Here is a 22,649-nt window from a genome sequence, read left to right as displayed (position 1 = left end):
GCGCATGCAGCGGACACATCGCAACGCACAACACGCCTTCATGTCGACATCTTCGCCAAATATGTATGTATGAGCTTGCTATCCGAAGCTAGCGCTAATCTATGCTCATGCTGCAGCTCTGCTTACCCTTTGCCTTTGACATGATAGCCAAAAGGACTTCCGTGCAGTCCAGCGGCTGGACTTCGGACATCGTGTGAAAATAAAGGATCTTCCCTCAGCTTGGCTGCCCGGTCAAGGTCAGAGAAACTCTGCGTGGCGTCGGTATTATGTAAATTAGCCCCGCTGTTACAACACCAATGAGAGAGGCTCATTCACAGACCCAATTCAGGAAAAAGGCAAGCCACAAAAGATTCACTCGGTTGTGTAATTTTCCACTTGATAGGTAGGCAGGCACTCGACAGAATCAAATATTTGTATACAAGCCATAAAAAAGTACATTTTCCATAACGCAGTATGTCCCCTTAAATTGTGTATGATTGCATGTAGTGTATGTAATTGATGTGTAGATTGACATACAATGTGAAAAATCCCATTACATAACTAATTAGTATGACGTGGCGTTCCAGCTCTTTATCTTATTTCTTTATTTTGTTTTTGTACTGGTGATCACATTTGTGTGCGTGCGTGTGCGTGCACGCGTGTTTTGGCTTGGGATAAAATATCGCAGCCGCGCGTGAGGCATCTATTACATTTACGTGACAAGAGCAGAAATGATGAGAGAACTGCGTGAAACATTTCCCTTCCGACGCTCCTTCAACTTGAATTAAACTCTCCAATTTAAAGCCTTGACCCGAGCGACTGCACTCCACTGATTTCATTCGCACACGCATACACACCTACACTCACACACACACACACACACACACATTTCCAGAGTATATACAGTATACGTGCCCCATCTCTAAATTATTGTCGCCTTCCGAGTTCTGCTGCGACACATCTCTTCCTCGACGTGACATTGCACTTAAGTTTTAGAGAATACAAGCCGTCGAGCGAGTCGCCGCCGTAATTGTGTCAGCGGCAACGTCACAACGGAGCCCAGCCGAGTTATTTAAATGTAAATTCCGCAGCTGCGTAAAAGGCGATAAAGTTAAACACTCGAGAGCCCATCTTTATTCCTACATGTATTCGTAACTGTGCAGTTAAAAAAACAAAACCAAAAACAAAACCACAAAGCTTCATATTTGCTTCTTCAACAAAAAGAAATTCTTTTTTGACATTATAATTCAACACTTTGGGAGCATAATGTGGCGAATACACTCGTGGGGCACTTAATTTGGTACATATAACAAGGTCCAATACAACTGCTGTATCACAAAATCAGCGATAATTATGCTCGCTTTAGATTGACGCTGGTAGAAAGGTGTTCATTTAATAATGTCTTTATAATTGTAGTGTTTGTACAGTTGCGCGGAATCATGTTGAGAACTCTTCCGAATATTTTTAGCACAATTGCCTCAGTGGTTTTGTCGTATTTTGGGAAAACAAACTCAACAAGCGACAACTTTGCAGGTTACTATGACATGGGTGACTGAGAATCTACACAAAACCAAACTTTTTAGCAAAAACATTTTTTTTCTTTTCAGATTTTTCATTGGTATGTTGACAATAAGTTAAAAATGACAAAGGCAATTATGCTATATTAGGCTAACAATATTTAAATTCTCTCGAGTGGCTAAACAAGGCAACCAAACGGTCGACGCAATTTGATTTCCAATGTAAATGCATTTTGCATTCGGCTACTGGATACCTTCTGCCTCAAGGTTCATTTCAATATGGATGTATATGGGAATACCTTGGAGTTTCATTAAAAAGTCTACGCAGTGGAGAAAAAAAGACCTTTTATTACGAGAAATGGACCCTTTGGATAATTTGACTCCCAGGCAGTCCATTATAAGATCCTTTACTCTACTTTTAAACCCACATTACTTTCAGTCACTCTAAATTTGACAGAATACATTTCCTGCACCACTTTCAAACAATATACTGTAGCGTTACTATCACATTATGAAGTTATTGTGTGAATGCTTTGAATGGTCCAAAAAATGTTAGTGTTGGGCGGGCAGCATATTTCCTCAAAGGTGAAATTAAAGAACAAAATGTGAGTGTGAGGAGGTGAATTATGATATTTTTATTTTTTTGGGTTGGGGGGGGTTCCAAGGTTATGGCAAGACATGCAAACGTCACACAGGAAGGCTTGAAAAGATTCGAACTCAGAACCTCAGAACTGCAAGGCGGATGTTCGAACAACTAATCCCACCGTGCTACTCAGGGAAATGTATGAATCTATAAATAGGACTGACTGAATGTCTACTCTCAATTTTAGTTTAGGGTTTTTGTTCACTTTGTTGATACTATTTAGAGGCGTAATCAAGATGAAAACAAGAGAGTTGCTTATGAAAAACAAGCAATTGTGAAGCTTGTTGTCCTTTTCTTATTGATTTAAAGAAACAAAGAGTACAAGTAACTCGAGAATTCGCTCCTTGTAATTCTCCGCTGACCTTTTAGTGGGTTTAATAACAGGTTTATAATGCAGCTCTTGTAAGGAATAAACCGAAATGCCAACAAATATAAGGTGCTGGGGGGAAAAACAACAACACATCAGTGATAAGTTTTCTATCTGAGTCATTCCACCTTATCTGGAGATCTTATTGCTTTCTTTGCCACTTGCATGGCTGGCCACGTTTTACGCAAGGAGGATTCAACTTTGTTTGGGCGAAACATTAAATTCTCCTCCTGCACAGTCTACTAGCGCTGTATATTTATAAAGATAATATTGCAAATTTGGACAGTGGTCGTTTAACATTTTTTTTTTTTTTTTTTTTTTTTTACTGTGGTTATGAAACCGCAGCGCATCCACCTCTGAGAGCTGGTTTCTCGTGTTTGTAGGGCAAAGTCAAGGTGTTTTTAAAGTTTAATTTTCAACCTTCCATAATTGTGGAAAATACTACAAATTGTAATTGCTTTGAACACATTATACAATATTGAAATAAGAGCCAAGGGAGATTTAAAGGAACCTAAATTATTTTTATTCTTTTTTTTGACATTATGGAGTTTGATATAATATTTCAAGGAACATAAAATCCAAGGGATAATTAAAGGAACCTAAAAATTTTGTATTATTATATATTTATAATATATTATTTTTTCATCATCATTATAGTTTTGGAATTTTATACATATAAATTATTTTAAAAAGCATAAAAGGTGAGGGAGAGGTAAAGGAACAAATAACAGTTATAATAATTATTGAATTATTATTATTTATTTATTGATATTTACATTAAATTCTATGATTCTTTAAATTATTTAAAGGAACATAAAGGCTTTGGGAGGATTAATGGAACTAAAATTATTATGTATTTCAGATACTGTATATTTATGCCTTATATTTAATAGATTTAAAGGGGCTTAAATATTTGGATTTATTTTTGTTCTTTATGTGTCAATAATAATTCTTATATTATTTATAAATTATCTGAAGGAACATATATTGAGAGGAGAATTAAAGGTAATAAGTGAGTAGGTAATTTTACATTTTACAAGAGAAATATTTCGTCAAATTTGTGAAGGAATTAGTTTACGCTGTAATGCAGTTAATAAAAAATTCAAGCACTTGACTGACTTAAAAAAAAAAATTAGAAGCCCCGTGGGATAATTAGTCTTGTTTTTATATTTTCTCCCTCTTTTTTTGTATTCAGCTTGAATCACAATTTTTTGCATTGGATCTCAATTAGATTGCGTAAGTGTACCTAATGTGTGTTGCATCTCTAGTAGCCCTTCTCTGCAACTAATGATGACACACGCACGGACCGCTTCATCACTAGGACCTCTGAAGAAGTTGTTTTCACTGTAGTACATTTAATGGTCTCATTTCTCCACCATGTTTTTAATGAAGAAGTTTCTCCTGCTGAGAGACAAACAACTCAGCAGTGTGGGATTTGGAAAGTGAGACAAGCTCATTTGTACCTTACATGGCTTCCAGTCCTCAAAAACAACAATAACTGCGGGGATACCATTGTTCTCATCTTCTTTTTGTCGAGGAGGAATCAGTTCCACTGACCTTTTTGTGTCTGTAAGTAGAATAGCTAAAAGAGAAATGAATGGGAAGTGAAGACGGGCTTTGTGTGGAAAATTAGATTTTAGATGTGGAGGAGGATGGTTGGGGAAAGGTTTTTCACTTTTATAATTGCTTTTACCAATACCATAGCACTGATTTTAATTAGGTGCATGTATTTAAATGACAAAACGGATCCGATTTATAACAGGATTGGCCTCTTAAATGAAAAGAATATATTTCTAAGCTTTATTTCAATTATTTGGATACAGAACACGGTAAATAGCAGGACACATACAGGTAGCAGAATGACCCCGAAAAATGCAAAACTGAACTTGGAACTTAGAAGGAACAATTAACCAATTTAGTTTTGGTGAGGATCCGGATAAAGGTACGGATACAGGAACCTATTTTGATCCTGCTCAGGGTCACGGGGAGCTGTTGCCTATCCCAGCTGACTTTTGGCAAAAGTTGGACTACACTCATGACTGTTCGCCAGTCAGTCACAGGGCACGTATAAGACACTGCCACTGAGTAAGAACTGAGCTGAATCTTTATTTCGGTAACATGGGAAATATTGCCACACACCCTTAGCTCTGGACGCTGAGGTACATACAGTATTATGCTCCACAATCTCAATTTTGCTGCAGTGGTCCGTTTTCATCCTGCTTTTCCAAGTAAATACAGGTTAATTGTCCTCATGTTAATTGTCTCGGTCTGACTGATGTGCATTAACAAGTGAGATTCTATTCTAGTTTAATTGGACTTCATGGCATTTTTTTTTTTTTAGGTGCCTGAGACTACCATCCATCCATCTACCATCGACATCGCCGAGATCCCAGACAGCATCAGTCACCGACGGGATGACTTGTTGGCGGGATTTTGTGACAATGTTTTCGATTATCTGAATGGCCACCAGCTGCCGGAAGAGCATGAACACATATCACATTGCCTTATGTCTGAGCTCATTATCGTTGGCCGAGCGCTCTCTGGGTTAAGGTCTGTCTGGGACCAATGCCGATCAAGTTGTTTTAGATCCGCGGTCATGCAGGGAGGCATCAGTTTGCCACCAAACCGGCAGCTCTTGACTTTCATTGGAGCCCCTCTGTCTACCCCAGAGATCCCATGACCAATGCAAATACATAAGTGTTAGTGGTGAACTGGATGTACTTTAGAATTCTAGTACATTGGGATATCGATCACGGCGCCATCGCGATGAGCGCATGATTGCAGCCGCGCCACGCCATCCTCGCCGTGGCCGGTGGTCGCCCCCCACTCGTCGTCCTCGGCCATGACCCGGCTGATGTTGGGCAGAACTCTGGAGCGCATCTGCAAGGGCGTCCTGTTGCTCTGCCTGCTCCACTTCCTCATCATGATGATCCTCTACTTCGACGTCTACTCGCAGCGCTTCGACATCTTCAGCCGCTTCAACAACGGACGCAACGGCTCCCGGAACAACGCCAGTGGGCATCATTTTTACTTCTACAACATATCCAGGGCCAACGCCACCGTGGCTAGCTACCTGGCCACAGGTGAGCAGGCGGGGCCCACCGCACAGCCCCGTGCCAATCGGACGCCTTCGCCCAAGCCCCTGCCGCCGTGTCCTGAGAACCCCCCCGGCCTCGGTGAGTCCACCTCTCAAAGAATTCCCTACACCTTGTCAGCTGACCAAGCATTGTTTGCAGTTTCTTAATTGTACTCCAAAAGGTCTTTTTTTTTTTTTTTTTTCATCAGAAACCTGAAAATGAAGAAGTCGTTTTTGGAAAATATATTGTCAATATCAACTACAATAGGAGTCAACAGTAATTCCAAATTGCATGGAGTTCCAAACTCATCCGCAATAGGTGAAAATCTGCAATATAGAAAACAGCTGGCTTTACCCCTCCCACACACTTTAACCACATTTAAACTCATTAAAACAGTTTTTAAACACTTTTTGAAAATAATATTTACAACCCAAAAAATGTGCACGCAAACAATAGAAAATACTGTACCTTTTGTAGAATCTGTGTGTTGGATCTGTGCCTTCAAGAGGCGGGGCCTGACGGGGTGGTGTGTGATGTCGGAGAGTCTGCCTGAGTGTCCGGGCGTGAGCTGTGGCCGACAGCAGGTCCTGCATTAGTGTGCTCACTGCTCGCTCCTCCAGCGTTCAATAAACGGATGAAAAGTGTATCCGAGTCTGACTGTGGCTGTCCTTACGTGAGGGCAATCTGTTCAATACAATACTTGAAGCTGCAAGCAGCGATGAATGGACCCTAACAACTCCTTTTAGTACACCGAAAATCCTCAAAATGATCATCAAACTTTGAGGGCCATAGTCTGACCACATAAGATGGCACAGGGAAAAAAAGCTTTGCTATGTAGATTCACACATCTTTTCAGGATACATTCTGGTAAATTCCCTAGTAGGAGTTCATCGAGTACAAGCCCTGGAATTTGCACTAAAATAGATGCTTCAAACCAAAATGAGCAACTTTCTGTTCAATTTCAGGCATGGGTCCTTGACAATTTTTCGTTCGTCCTGTTATAATGGACGTTTCCACCCGATTTTATCTCGATCAGTGAAATAGGTGTGGAGGACAAAAAAATTGTTTAGCAAATTTAATGGTGAGTCCTCGACATGGTCATCAAATTTTGACACCGCCCACTTTAGCAATTTAGCATCGTCGATCGTTCTAGTATTCCTACATCCGATTGGGGTTCATTTGGACAAATTCCGTAGTCAGCGGTTGTCGATGTATGAGCCCTGGAATTTGCCCAAAATGGTGGCTTCAAATAAGTATGGCCCACTTCATGTTCAATTTTGGGCATGGGTGCTAGAAACTTTTTCGTGTGTCCTGTTCTGACAGACACATCCAACCATTTTAGTGTCAGTGGCAAATTTTTTGTAACTTTCCAGGGGGCGCTACTGAGTGAAATTTGAGGAGGTTCACCAGGATCCATGTGCTTATAAAAAATGTAGGTGTTCTGGCAGGGATTTATCATTTCCACTTGTGAAGAGTTGATTAGAGTTATGAACAGCCAAGTGGAGAGACTTTAATTCCTTCTCCCTTTTAAGCTGCCAGGTCCTTTTATTCCCTTTTTTTTTTTTTTTTTTTTAATATTTATATTTTGGAAATACATAAGCCCTTCCAGTCTTTTTCCAATGAGCAAGTGTAGTTTTTCTGGCCGGCCCGCAACATAAACTGGATTTGATATCAAGCGTAGTGCTGTTTCGTACTCACAGCGAGACATCACAGCAGCATAGACGCTTGCCAAAAATAGTGTTTTCATTGATGATAGCAACATAAGCAGCATGTGGAATCAAAAAATGTTTGATTATGTTTACTCTGGATTTAGCTGGTTTTCTTTCATACTTGACTTTGGTATCAAAAGACGCCAGGGGTGTGTTGTCTGTGAGCAGCGCGGATAGGGCTCTTTTCTTTTTTGTAAGCGGCGCGCATCAGACAACCGGCGGGGGGCCGTGAAAGGCATCGCTTACCTCGCCAGACATCACCTGCTGCTCTTTTCTTTTGCCGCCACGTCTCTGCCGACACGCCCGCATCCGGCAAGCGTGTTCCTACAGCCCGCCGCGTAGATGCAGACGTTTGCGCAGTAAACATATATTTCTGCAAACATGTGACTCTTTCAAGGTTCAATACATTGATTGTGACACTGTAATCAAGATACTTTTACATTCTCGAACCCTCTGTGCACTACTGGTTACAGTTCTCCACCACGGACTAATCGTTCTTTTTCAAAACAAGAATCATATTGATTTTGAAGGACGTTTGTCTTCAGGTAACTTCATACTAGTGATCACTCATAACTGCCGCTGTGAGTGGGAAGAACAGGTTCCTTGTCACCTCTCCTATTATCATACGATTTGGGCAAGAACCCTGATGATTTTGAAATCATCGTCAATATCCGTGGTTCTGGTCAAAGTCGTACAGTGTGTTTAACATGTCACAATGTTTATTTTTCATTTGAGAATGTTATTTAGAATGTATTGTTTTGTTTTATTGAGTTCCGGATAGGTGGACGACTGGTTAGAGCATCAGCCTCACAGTTCTGAGGACCCGGGTTCAATCCCCGGCCCCGCCTGTGTGGAGTTTGCATGTTCTCCCTGTGCCTGCGTGGGTTTTCTCCGGGCACCCCGGTTTCCTCCCACATCCTAAAAACATGCATTAATTGGAGACTCTAAATTGCCCGTAGGTGTGACTGTGAGTGCGAATGGTTGTTTGTTTGTATGTGCCCTGCGATTGGCTGGCAACCAGTTCAAGGTGTACCCCGCCTCCTCCCCGATGACAGCTGGGATAGGCTCCAGCATGCCCGCGACCCTAGTGAGGAGAAGCGGCTCAGAAAATGGAAGGATGGATGGAGTTCCGACCAAGAAATTTCAATGGACAAGACTCATTCCATGAGTGATGTTATACAGTAGAAGAGCATTCAGACTTTCAACATATCACTGCGCTTCACAGGTGTTTTAACCCATTAATTTGGCCGAGATCAACGGTCAGTGGTTAGCTAACGTTAGTGCCCGGGTTACGCCAAACGTGGATGGATGCCAATAAGCACGCAAAAAAATGAAAAAGGAATGTCAGTTACAGTTCCTTGTGTTTGGAATGAACACAGCTAATCCGTGCGTTCCATCTACTTTCGACACAACCGGCATTTTGCAGTTTTGTATTTGGCATTAAGGTAAAAAATAGCAGCTGTTGTTCGGCTTTTTCGATGGAGTCGAAGCTGGGCAACTTGGAGCGTAGACTACCTACTGGAGCTACTTAGCACTGCCAGTTGACTGTGAAAAAAAACTTGATGATTTAATGTTTTCTGATAATGTTGATATAAGTATGCCGAAGGCTAGTTGGCCCTGATTGTGAGGTATGTTGGATGGATGGCGAAACACGCTAAATAAGTCATATCCCTGTTAAATTTGTCAAGCTCCAGTGTGTCATTCAGTCTTATTTTGTTATTGTTTGGATGACCAAGCATAATAAATAACCTATACATTGATAGTGCCTTTCGTAGGTAGTTTATTTAATTTTAAGTTGGTTAAATTGAGAAAAAAGAAATGTATCTGATATTATTAAGACACAAGTAGCCAATTAAAACCAACAAAAACATGACTTAATTGCATAAGAATGTCAAGTCGTAGCTCCATAATAAACATCTATTTTAAAAGAAAACATATTTTTAAAAAACCTTGGACTATTGTTAAGCAAATGGGAAACATGTTTTGCATGTTGCTCTTTTAAAAAAATCTGATAATACGCGTGCGCTTTGCTTTCCTGCAAACTATACCATACGTGTTAATGAGCTTCAGAATCCTCTTTGCTTTCTCAACTAATTGCTCGTGCGCTTCACAACCCGTGCTGAGAAGGATAAGCCGTCAGCTGAAGAGGGCTCGGCACTCCCTAACTGTTTGGGCTGCCAGGGACTCGAGATATGTTGGTATTCATGGCAGGCCCAGGTGTGCTCTTGCAGCTCATCTCGGTCTCGTACTGTGTGAGATGGTGAGAGAGAGGGTTTGTTTTTTAGAAGGATGGTGGAAAAGTCATAGACGGTGGGAGCGAAGAGGAAGGAAGTGCAGGTGGAGAGGTGATGGGGTGGGCTGGTTGGGACTCAGGGGGCCATACACACACACTGCACACACACATTCAGGCACAGACACACTACATAATGGGTGGATGCAAGCCACTCATGGAAGCAGCACCTGTCAGCTGGTGTTCTCCTGCAGCCAAGTGTGTGTGTTTCTGCCTCTGTGTGTGTGTCTGTGTGTAAATGTGTGTTTTCTGCGTGGTGGGTGCAAGTGAGCATGAGTGTGCAAATCAGCTTTTGAAACTTTGGCAATAAAGTCTTGTGAATGTACAAGTGGAAAAATACTGTCCAACTGAAAAATAAACACCATGTTTCCAGGTGTTTGTTTCCTAGATGGGGTGACTCATTTTTGAATAATAATACACAATATTGTAAGTATTTCAGTAAAAGCAGAGTTTAAAGCAACATAGAAATGACTATTATTATGGATGGAAATTAGGTATCCTCCGGTAGCACCTTTTTTGAAACCATGTATGAGTACAAGAACATTTGCATACAAGCCTATACTGTGTACAGATACTTTATAAGGCCATTACGTCTTACAGTTGTGATGAAAATGTGTTTTATTTTAACCAAATAATGTTCAAAAACACAAACCTTTCTTAGGAATTGCACAAATTTGAGTGAAATTTAGAGTAACGTCTTGTCATTTACTGACATTACAACATCCAACTGCATGTTTTTCTAACAGTCTTTCCACACATTTCACCTGCAATGTGGCTTGTAACACAATGCATTTCAGTTAGAGTATGTCGTGTCTCAGTCTGAACACTAGGGAGCGCTATGTAAAATGAGTAACTAAATAAGAGGCAAAGAAGAAATAAGAGACAAAGAAATAATGTGGAGTCTGGTAGATATAAACAAGTAGGAATATAGATGCCATCTTACCTCTGTGTGTTACGTACAAAATAAAGCGGTTGAAATACAAAACTGGTTCTTGAGAAGTTATAAAATGAAATTGTGAAAGAACAACTGAAGTGATGCTTTATTGTTAAAGTATCCCAACACGACTGACATGACTCCTGCCCAGAAGGTATATCATGCTGGTGAAGTGTTATTAGTGTTAGTATTGGTGCACTTTTATTCATACTGTACAGACGTACAGTATCGGCATTGATACCGATACCAGTCTCGGTGCATCCCTAATGGCAATGGCACACACAATATTATGCACCAACCGCCCCACCACATCTAATCCCATTTAGACATCACACTTAAATTGACCTGTGAGACTGCTTTCATGCCAGTATGTGCTGCTGTTTTTATTAGTAACAGTGTTCAAATACAATCCGCAATTAGCTCTTGAAAGAAATCATTTTTTTTTTTTTTTACAATTAAATAAGCAGTTCCCAGCTGTCGTAATAAAGCTCTTTAATTTACTTCATGTAAACAAGTGTCTATTAGGTAATTGCAGTTTATCTGTTTTTTTTCCCCTTTCCTGGTGGGAAAAGAATCTGTTTGAGAGAGGTTCATACATATATTAGGCTTTACACGATCAGGAGTTTTGGGGCCGATCACCGATCAGCGAGTTTAAAAAAACCATAACCGATCACCGATCCGATCACAAGATGGAAGAATGTGTCTATTTAAATGACCCGTTCATTTACTGTATATACCTGTGTACTTAATTGCAAAAAAAAAAATTATATTTACAATAAATAATGTGCCCGCGACCCTAGTGAGGAAAAGCTGCTCAGAAAATGGATGGATGGATGGATGGATAAATAATGTATCTTTGTTCCTCTATTTATGCCAGTGAGGCATAGTGACAGACAGAACAAAACAAACTATTAGATGGCAGGAAGTAAATACAGTAATTAATAGATCCACCTTTTGTGACATTTTTGTTTGTTGGTGTGCCGTGAGATTTTTCAATTGTAAAATATGTTCCTTGGCTCCATAAAGGTTGGAAATCACTGCTCTAGTCAGATCGTGTATTCTAATCAGTCAGGTCAAACCAACATTACATGACAGAAATAATGGGTGCTAACTTACTGTAATTCATTCATTCATTCATTGATTCATTCATCATCCGTTCCGCTTATCCTCACTAGGGTCGCGGGCATGCTGGCGCCTACCCCAGCTATCTTCGGGCGAGAGGCGGGCTGAACATGCTGAACTGGTCGCCAGCCAATCGCAGGGCACATACAGTATAAACAAACAACCGTTCACGCTCACATTCACACCTACGGGCAATTTAGAGTCTTCAATTAACCTACCATGCATGTTTTTGGGATGTCGGAGGAAACTGGAGTACCTGGAGAAAACCCACGCAGGCACGGGGAGAACATGCAAACGGCACACAGGCGGGTCTAGGATTTGAACCCCGGTCCTCAGAACTGTGAGGTGGATGTGCTAACCAATCGTCCACCGTGCCGCCATATATAAATAAATAAATAAATATATATATATATATATATATATATATATATATATATATATATATATATATATATATATATATATATATATGTAAGCGGGTGAATAAATATATATATATATATATATATATATATATATATATATATATGTAAGCGGGTGACGAAAGTGGTGAGTATTTTGGACAAGGTATTGGAGGGTTTTTAAGCAATCACTGTAATTAAGAGTTATGTCGTTTGATTAATACGTTTGGACACACTTTAATTCATCTGAGATACTGTATACAAGCCTCAGTGGATGCTGCTGTTTTTGCTAGCGTAGAGTAAATATGCGCTCAGATATCAGCTCTGCACTGCAGCTTTGCTTAGCTTTTGGCTTTGACATGATAATGCGTCTCTAAAGCCCGAATGTCATTCGAAAGTGGCAGATATTTGCCTAGCTGTCAAATCATGGACAGAGAAACTTAGTGTGCGGGCAATATTATGTAAATTTGCTTTCTTTGTATCATTCCTTATCAATCTCAATTATGCACACAGACGCACACATACAAATGTCAAACCTAATTAGCTTATCTGTCTCCGAGTGTATTGGAAGAACAGCATAATCTTGAGCCTCCTTATCAAATGACACGTTACGTTTGATGCCGTCGTTATCAAAACACAAATTTCATTGTAACATTACAAATGCTTATATAAGCTCTTTTCAAAACCATCAAGTTGAGATTCTAGTTAACCCTCACTATATTTCCTTCCTGTACCTCCTGTAGCTTTTCCTCTCCCAGCATGGCTCTGTGCAGCGAGCGCCACTGTGCTTTAAAAAGCTGCCAGGCGAGGGTTCCTCCGTTGCCCCCCCCGAGCCCCCCTGTCGTGCTGCCTTATATCCTGCTGTCACCCAGCCAATTAACTTTTTAAATTAGTGCTAAAAAAAAAAAAGGTAGCCTTTAGCCACCTTTTCATCGTTAAGAGTAGCCAACCTTTTGTCGTGTCGGCTCATGGAGCTGCCCGCCGAGGTTTTACTTTTATACAGAGCACCCACGCGCTGTCTGCTCCGCTTGCTTGTTAAGTTAGAACGTCTACGTGGGTTAAGGCCCAGTTTGCAACGGTGTTAAAGGATGCCATTGCGCTTTAGAAACGGCTTGGCCATGAACAAAGTGTAAGGGCGGAATTAGGAATTAAGGGTAGGGCAAGTCCAGATCTTTAACAGCTAACATTAGCTGCTAGCAAGTTAGCCCCTCATGCACACAAAATCAAATTGTCATCAAAGGTAGAGTTTCTCACAAGAACTCATTAGCGCTCCTCATCAAAGCTGTAACTCTGGGTTTAGCTTGTTTGTTGACTTTTAGGACTCTTATTGAAGAGACATTGAAGTCCAGGCTGCAAAATGCTCACGTTACCTGCTCAAGCTAGCCGCTAGCTAGTAGCCATTTTTACCAGACCGTAACAGCACTTCGATGTGCTATCTAGCTACTCATCAACAAGCTAGCTCCTACATGGCGTTATCAATGGTAGTTATTTGTTAAGGTTAAAAAATGTCATGGGATATTGAAATCCAGGGCTACACTGGGCAAATCTCATAAAAACTCATCATATCTTTTCTGTTTTAGCTTTTTCTTTCTTCTTCTTCTTTAGCTTTATTTTAACACTTCTTGAAGAGAAGTTCAGGCCTTTAACTACTCATGTTAGCTGCTAATGCTATCCTCAAGCTAGCTAGCCAACAGCTTACTCGTGTTATCATGCTCTCGTCAGTTGTAGGTTTTCAGTGATCACACATGGTACTGGAACAGCTGTGATGCGACTTACTTTAGTTGCTAACGCTAGCTGGCAGGTAGGTAAAAATTACACAAAAGCTTGGAGACTGAACCGTCGTCATGCGTGAGACATCAGCAAAATGTGCAATACTATATCTTAGCATTAAACCCTCAACTCAATATGAAGCTTTATCTTTGACTTTTATTTTTAATACCTATTGTAAAACGTTGAAGTCCGGGCGGCTAACTGATAATGTTAGCTATTAACCCTAGCTGCCAGGTCAGTGGAAGCTATTAATTTTCCACCTTGTACTGTATATCTTCGTGTTCATCAAGAAATAACATGAGCTGATTTTGGCCACTCAAACAAGGCATTTTAAGCCCCACATTGTGGAAACAACCCATCACTTTAAGCAGTAAAAAGGCCTCTTCTTGATGCCGTAATTGCTGCCATAAATTTGCCAGAAAACAATCTTCTCCTTCTCTCTCTGGTGCTGCGCTATAATTTTTCTACCCAAAGGAGAGTTAGCATGAATTATTTCTTCTCTTTCTATTTCTGTTGCAAACTTCCTTGCTTGGCCCAATCCTAATAGAACAGTGACTGTGTGTATGCTCCAGCTTGTTGTGTGCTACCACCGCCGGGCATCACGGTGAAAAGTGATTACCATGTCTTCCTCACAGTTCTGAGGTTCTGGGTTTGAATCTCTGCTCCGGCGTGTTTGTGGGTTTACTTCGGGTACTGCAGTTTCCTCCCACATTCCACAAGCAAGCAGGTTCATCAAAAGGTAAATTGTCCATACGAGGTAGTGTGAATGGGAGTGATAAATGCTGCACACCAATTGACAATTTAGCCACATTGTAGTTATGGCTTTCCTCCTATTATGACTGTGAAAACTGTATAAATGTATAGTCAGCTCTGTATGAGTATACAGCGATTTTTTTCAAGTTTTGTATAGTTCATGTTATGTAAGAATGGATTTGTTTTTTAAAAAAAAAAAAAAAAGCTTGTAATATCTGTTAAAATAATATAATAACAAATAATATAATGGCTGGTTGAATTAGTTTTTGGGTTAGGAAATGTGGTCACAGCTGCTCTAAAACATCACCGGGTTAACACAGCACATGTAAGATTATCTGCGATTGTGGTTTACGTGTATTGGCTCACGCTGGTCATGTACGACAACGCATCAGCCCGCCAGCATGCGAAAGCCTTAAATTGTCGCCAACAAATGAACCAAAACAATGTCATTATTCACGCCAGGGCTCCGTTCGCAGTGTTTACGTGGGCCGTCACGCCTGGCGGATTAGCATTGTGAGCGATAGCATGTGGATTAGTTAAAAGGATTATCAGTGGCTATACAAATAAAAAAGCAGTTTGTGTTTATTTGATATTTTGAAGACAACCGCTGGGTGTTGTCCGCGGCGTCTTTATCTGCCGCGAATGAAATTAGCAACCGTCTCAGGAACCAGTCATGGACTCGCGTCATTTCAGGCGCAATGAGGAGAGGCGAGGCACGGCGTCAAATATCATCTTTCTAATGTGCTCTAAATATGCACTCCGGGGAAATTAGTTCGAGAGTGAGTAGCAGATTGCTGTCTTTTATGTGGAGGATTTAATCTTTTCGAATTCATTTTATGAAAACAAGAAACATTTGTGAGGTTTCCACACGTTTCTTTAATTGTGAGTTGAAAAAGTCACAGTGGATTTTGACGCTCCTCAGTCGGACAAACTACAGTGAAACCTTAAAGACATTATACATGCATGTCATTCAACCCCTACTTTGTATTGACACTGAACTGATACCCTTCTGAGTTAGCATTTTCTTTTAAAAGCCAAAGAAAAAACAAGTAAAAGTAAAAAAAACCTGCATTGTTTTCTGATTTTATAATTTATTAATTTTGAGGGCATTTCCATCCTTAAAATTGAACACATGTGTTCATCATGGTGAAAATATAGGACTTGTAGGGAGGGGTTCACTGGAATTACACCCCCAAAGCTTAGCTAGTTAAGTTGGCGCCCGCCGGCATATTTAAAGAATTCAGCCCCCGAAGCCAGTTTCAATTGGCAACACGAAATTTGGTAGGCATGTCAATCATGTGTTGACCCACAAAAAGTCTCAAAAAGCCATGCACGAAAAGATGTAGGAAGTCTGCCGTTTTGGTTTGAGGCGGTCACTTTAGTGTTATTTTGGTCATTTGCTAGGGTCCTTCAAACACGGCCTCCGTTTTGGTTTTGTGTGATTGCTACCGAATTAAAACCACATGCGCTAGACACTAAATTGCAATTGTAAATTTATGTGGGCGGGCCATGGTAGCGACGTTTGATGATTTGCTGTCGAACACGAAACTAGTAACTCCACAATTCCCACTGTACTAATCAAAGAATTTGGCATTTCCGCTGTATTTGATGTGTTGGATGAATTGATTCACTTTTGGGTTTGCGCTGAACTCAGTTTGGTTCATTATTGTAAACCGTTTTTTTTTATTTTTTTAAACCCCAATAGTTTTGATTTGCTTTCAAAGTGTGATGTGTTGCTTTAAATTAACACTTAATCAAGACGGATCCAAATTACTTTAGGCTGGCCTAAGTTAAGATTGTTCGGTCACCTCTCAATTTAAGTGCCAATCTAGTTAATGAGGAATTTGGACTGCAAATGAACAATAGATTGTACAAGAGCCCAAGAGTAGCACACAATAGTAGCAGGCATGGACTTATTTTTCTCTCACATACACACACACACGTACACAGTGCACCATGAAAAATCAATATGTAGCGAACAACTCAACTTGCTCCCCCTGAGCTACTGCAGGCTGCCAGTTTGTGTCTTCGAGGTATGCCCCACTGATCATATAAGTTAAATATTGATGCACTCTGTTGGTTTTTCTGGACCTAAAAAGTAATAACCTGTCTCAAGTCAGTTAAAGAGTACAGTAAGTTTAAAAGAAAAACATTTTTTTTAATGAGGTCCACATTTTTATATAGTTTGATGAAACCCAATACAGGCGGCACGGTGGGCGACTGGTTAGAGCGACTGCCTCACAGTGCTGAGGACCCGCGTTCTATCCCCAGCTCCGTCTGTGAGGAGTTTGCATGTTCTCCCCGTGCCTGCGTGGGTTTTCTCCGGGCACTCCGGTTTCCTCCCACATCCCAAAAACATGCATGGTAGGTTAATTGACAACTCTAAATTGCCTGTAGGTGTGCATGTGAGTGCGAATGGTTGTTTCTTTGTATGTGCCCTGCGATTGGCTGGCAACCAGTTCAGGGTATACCCCGCCTCCTGCCCGATGATAGCTGGGATAGGCTCCAGCACGCCCGCGACCCTTGTGAGGAGAAGCGGCTCAGAAAATGGATGGATGGATGGATGAAACCCAATACAGCTTGCAATGTTTTTTTTTTTTTTGTAAACTAAAAACATAAAATACTTGATTACTGCTTTTCAGTGAAAATCTCTGGTGATTGGCAAGGAGAAATCATATGGTTCAAATTTGCTTCATAATGGGGAAAAGGTCTAGGTTAAATAATTGCTTTTCTTTTCTCTATTTAACTGGATATGTAATTTACCTTAAGTTTAAGAAACTAAACTTTGTAAGAAATTAAAACTGCAAGGAACAAAACGCCCACAGACCACGTTTTTCTTGGTGCATCCACAAAATGATCATCAAGTTTGGATGCCATGCTCTGCCCACATTAGATGCTGGAGGCAAAAAAAAGTTTTGTAATTTTACATCTCCCATCTGTCTAGGTCGATACCTGGTTTCAACTGGAGTTCACTTGAACAAATTCCCTTGTACTTCAAAGTATGCCAAACCCCTGAAATGTTCCCTGAAATAGCTACTTCAAACTAAAATGTCTGACTTCCTGTTCATTTTCACTCGTCGATCCTTGAGACTTTTACGTGTGTCCTCTTATGATAGACATGTCCGCTGAGTTTTGATTGGTGAAGCTAGTGTCAGGGGCTAATATTTTTCTAGATTTATGGGGCGCATTACAGGCCTGCCGAGTCCCCCCGCCGATCAAAGTCGCTTGACAGTCCCTTTATATGTCATTGAGTCTCAAATTAGCTCGCTGGGCGATGTTGAGAGCCGTGCTCCGCGTTTGGTCGCTGGTGATGGTTAAGGGGTCAGATGAGGCCGGGATGCTTGATTTGGAAGCCACAAAGCCCAAAAGAGCTTCTCCAAGCCTTTGAGTCACGGCAAGTTTAAGCTTCTATTGGCTTTTATATTAAGTGTGTGATTTTGAAGCAAACCGGATGATTTTTGAGTGTTTCGACCTTACTGAAAAGTCCAACAAATCCCCTTCATTAATATCCTGTACATCTTCTGGATGTGTCGCTTCATCGGGAAGTAGTATCATGTAAAAGTGTAGTTGGTTTAGTCCAATACGTCTTAGTCGATTTTTTCCCCTCTTTCAGCCAGTTACTGAGAAAAAACTAGGCTTGCTTATCCTAGAACTGTTGAACTTAGTTTTTCTTCCCATACCTGTATATTGTGTTTACATTATCCATCTGTCTGTCCATCCGGCGATCCATCCATCCTATACTGCTTATCCTCATAAGAGTCCCAGGTGAGTTGGATCCTATCCCAGCTGATTTTGGGCGAGAGGTGGCATACACCCTGAACTCCATCGCAAGGCGTTTATATTACAGCTGCTCAGCAAAGCGACGGTCCTGAGGTGGCTTCTGCTGGTGGGAAACTACACAGCTTCAGCGGCCGACGTAGCAGTTAGCGCGTCTGTGTTTGTTGACCTCAAACCGCAGGATCCACACCGTGACAACATGAACTGCTGATCTTCGATAAGTTTAGCTATGTTCCGCTGAGCTCTTGTTACGGATTCCAATGGTTTTGATGGTGTGTTTAGTCCTAGTTTAGCAAATCTATCAACTCCTGTTGACTGACTTTACAGAAGAATCCCAAATAGGCCAGTTTCTTGGCAAACAACGAAGAATTATAAAATATCCGCAAATAGCTGAATCTGCGAATGCTGAATGGTGACTATGCGGGCTTCCACTAATATACAGGTATATTGTGCACCCCCAATTCCAATGAAGTTGGGACATTGTGTTAAACATAAATAAAAACAGAATACAATGATTTGCAAATCATGTTCAACCTATATTTAATTGAATACACTACAAAGACAATATATTTAATGTTGAAACTGATAAACTTTATTGTTTTTAGCAAATAATCATTAATTTAGAATTTTATGGCTGCAACACTGCTGGGACAGAGTTATGTTTACCACTGTGTTACATCACCTTTTCTTTTAACAACATTCAATAAACGTTTGGGAACTGAGTACACTAATTGTGGAAGCTTTGGAAGTGGAATTCTTTCCCATTCTTGCTTGATGTACAGCTTCAGCTGTTCAACAGTCCGGGGTCTCCGTTTTTACGCTTCATAATGCGCCACACGTTTTCAATGGGAAACAGGTCTGGACTGCAAGCAGGCCAGTCTAGTACCCACACTGTTGTACTACGAAGCCATGCTGTTGTCACATGCGCAGAATGTGGTTTGGCATTGTCTTGCTGAAATAAGCAGGGGCGTCCATGAAAAAGACGTTTCTTAGCTGGCAGCATATGTTTCTCCAAAACCTGTATGTACCTTTCAGCATTAATGCTGCCTTCACAGATGTGTAGGTTACCCATGCCATTGGCACTAACACAGCCGCATACCATCACAGATGATGGCTTTTGCACTTTGCGTCCATAACAGTCCGGATGGTTCTTTTCCTCTTTGGCCCGGAGGACACGACGTCCACAATTTCCAAAAATAAATTTGACTCGTCGGACCACAGGACACTTTTCCACTTTTCATCAGTCCATCATAGATAAGCTCGGGCCCAGAGAAGCCGGCGGCGTTTGTGGGTGTTGTTGATAAATGGCTTTTGCTTTGCATAGTAGAGTTTCAAGTTGCACTTACTGATGTAGCGCCAAACTGTATTTACTGACATTGGTATTCTGACGTGTTCCTGAACCCATGTGGTGATATCCTTTACACATTGATGTCGGTTTTTGATGCAGTGCCGCCTGAGGGATCGAAGGTCACGGACATTCAATGTTGGTTTTTGGCCTTGCCGCTTCCATGCAGTGATTTCTCCAGATTCTCTGAACCTTTTGATGATATTAAGGACCGTAGATGATGAAATCCCTAAATTCCTTGCAATTGTACGTTGAGGAACATTGTACTTAAACTGTTCGACTATTTCCTCACGCACTTGTTCACAAAGAGATGAAAGCTCCTTTTATACTCAATCATGGCACCCACCTGTTCCCAATTAGCCTGTTCACCCGTGGGATGTTCCAAACAGGTGTTTGATGAGCATTCCTCAACTTTCTCAGTCTTTTTTGCCACCTGTCCCAGCTTTTTTGGAACATGTTGCAGCCATAAAAATTCAAAGTTAATGATTATTTGCTAAAAACAATCAAGTTTATCAGTTTGAACATTAAATATCTTTTGTAGTGTATTCAATTAAATATAGGTTGAACTTGATTTGCAAATCATTGTATTCTGTTTTTATTTATGTTTAACACAACATCCCAACCTGGCGGCACGGTAGACGACTGGTTAGAGCATCAGCCTCACAGTTCTGAGGACCCGGGTTCAATCCCCGGCCCCACCTGTGTGGAGTTTGCATGTTCTCCCCGTGCCTGCGTGGGTTTTCTCCGGGCACTCCGGTTTCCTCCCACATCCCAAAAACATGCATTCATCGGAGACTCTAAATTGCCCGTAGGTGTGCATGTGAGTGCGACTGGTTGTTTGCGATTGGCTGGCAACCAGTTCAGGGTGTACCCCGCCTCCTGCCTGATGACAGCTGGGATAGGCTCCAGCACGCCCGCGACCCTAGTGAGGAGAAGCGGCTCAGAGAATGGATGGATGGACAACATCCCAACTTCATTGGAATTGGGGTTGTAAATAAATGCTTACTTATGAAAAAAAATAATACCTCCACAATTTTGAGTAATACCAGCATCTGCTCTGTAAAAAGACCTCCAAAATCCCCCAAATTACTGCTTTTAACCATGATTGCAAGTTTACTTGCTTATAATGTAATCATTTTTCTTCTAACATAATCAGTAAATGTAGTGCAGGCATAAGCGACAGAAACCCTGTGGTAACACCAGCCAGCCAATTCTGGTAAATTATGATATAATTGTTCATTAAAACGGGTATATAATGTAGGATTTTGGCCATGACAGATGCAGAATCATTAGGAAAAAATGGTCATTGTGTTGCCCATTTAAGGTGGAAAAAGCCAACTGGCTGGGGTGTTACCACCTCAGAAGTGCTCAGCATGGAAAATACCGAAGTATACCAACCAAAGCTCCCCCCACCCCCACCCAAAAAAAATAACAAACCCCAAAAAACCTCACTACAAATTCTCATTACAAACTACACCCACCAGTGGAGCATGAGGCTGTAAGTCATCTCACATCCTACCTGGCCGCCTGCAGTTATTGGAGCTATTAAATATCCCAAAATAACCTCATGTGAAAGAGCATCTGAACTAAGTGGCATTCCCACTAACGATAAAAACGGTGTCATATTGTGGTTTGCTTTTTTGGGCCGGCTTGCTGTCCTGTTTGCAAGTAACTGATGAAAGATGCCAGATATAAGTCGACCCGCGAATTTGCTTGCATGCGACGTGTCAGAGGCAGAGCACACGCGGGTAGCGGGAAACCCTGACCAGAGTGTAAAGACCCGGTACTCACTGCCTGTGCCCCTTTTGTTTTTAATTGTCACTGTCCCGGACTTTGTACAGTTTCAAACAACCCTTCCTTCAGTCGAGCTGTAATTTATTCGCCTGAGCCTTTCAGACAGATCTCATCGAAGCAGGACAATGCACTGTCCAAAGTCCAAGTTCACGTTTAGCACGACAGCGACAATTGCTTTCAACACAGAGGGGTGTGTGCGACCTGCGAATTTGCCGGCATACGACATAGTATCAGATGGGTAACAGAAGTGGGTAGTGGCAAGCCGCGACCAGAGTGTGAAATTTAACACCCAAGACTCACTGCCCACGCCGCTTTTGTGTTAAAAGAAATTCTCTCCATCCCACTGATGTTGCCATGCATCAAATTTCTGAACGCACAATTAGTACCGACGTAGGTTGACCCGCAAATCTGCAGCCTTCCGACGTAGTGTTCGTGGCGGGAAGCCACAACCACAGTAAGAAGTTTAACGCCTGGGACTGACTGCCCAGACCTCTTTGTCTCAGAAGCTATTGTCGCTGTGCCAGATGTCACCACACGTGAAATTATCCAAATGCGTGAAGCCGCAACGTCTTTGTGAACGAGCACCGTGCGTCGTTGAGTTCTGTCTGAAAGAGACAAGCAAAAAAATGCTGTTACGCCTCTGATGTGCCAATTCGCCAGGAAGGTGGTGTGAAAGGGCTAATAATAGTCCCCATTGTGCTATTTATTCAGGTCCTGCTCTTACAGTTATTCCCATATGGTGATTTTTTTCTTTTTTCTTTTTCTCCGTTGTTGTATGGCGTAGGAGGGAAGCTTAAGTGGTTTGTCACCTCTTCCTACATCTCCTATTGTGACAGATGAGTTTGCTTCACGCCGCCATTCCATCGCTCAATCAGCGTGACGAACAGCATAGTTTAAAAAAAAAAAGTGTTTTAACGAGAAAGATGAAACTTTCCATTCATCTCACTGGCTGCTGTCTGTGCTCCACTCTGGTGAATTACCTGTATTTAGGTCAGGCCATTATTTCTCCCTCTCTTCCTCTCTCTCCTCCACCCACCAATATGAAGCGTGCGTACGCTTTAGGCACGGATTGGGTCCATGCCACGAGGGAGACAACTCCCTGGAAATCAGCCTCGCTGATCGGTCGCAGCGATTGGTAACGGTAGGAGGCAAGTTTGCGACGGGAGCCGGT

At 41.4% G+C, this 22,649-nt stretch overlaps 1 protein-coding gene across 2 annotated transcripts in view; it reads left to right on the top strand.

The window, feature by feature from the left end:
• Nucleotides 1–22,649, top strand: part of b4galt2 (UDP-Gal:betaGlcNAc beta 1,4- galactosyltransferase, polypeptide 2) — an 83,556-nt gene that overhangs the window by 10,650 nt on the left and 50,257 nt on the right. For both annotated transcript variants that reach the window (XM_061694966.1, XM_061694965.1), the window contains one exon: nucleotides 4,848–5,682. In XM_061694966.1, coding sequence (XP_061550950.1) covers nucleotides 5,349–5,682 — 334 coding nt within the window. In that variant the 5' untranslated portion in view covers nucleotides 4,848–5,348. The remainder of the gene's footprint in view (nucleotides 1–4,847; nucleotides 5,683–22,649) is intronic.

This window comes from Phycodurus eques, chromosome 13 (assembly GCF_024500275.1).
Source record: "Phycodurus eques isolate BA_2022a chromosome 13, UOR_Pequ_1.1, whole genome shotgun sequence".
Taxonomy (NCBI): Eukaryota; Metazoa; Chordata; class Actinopteri; order Syngnathiformes; family Syngnathidae; genus Phycodurus; species Phycodurus eques.
Note: the sequence above shows the minus strand (reverse complement) of the source record. Positions and strands in the feature narration are given on the sequence as shown.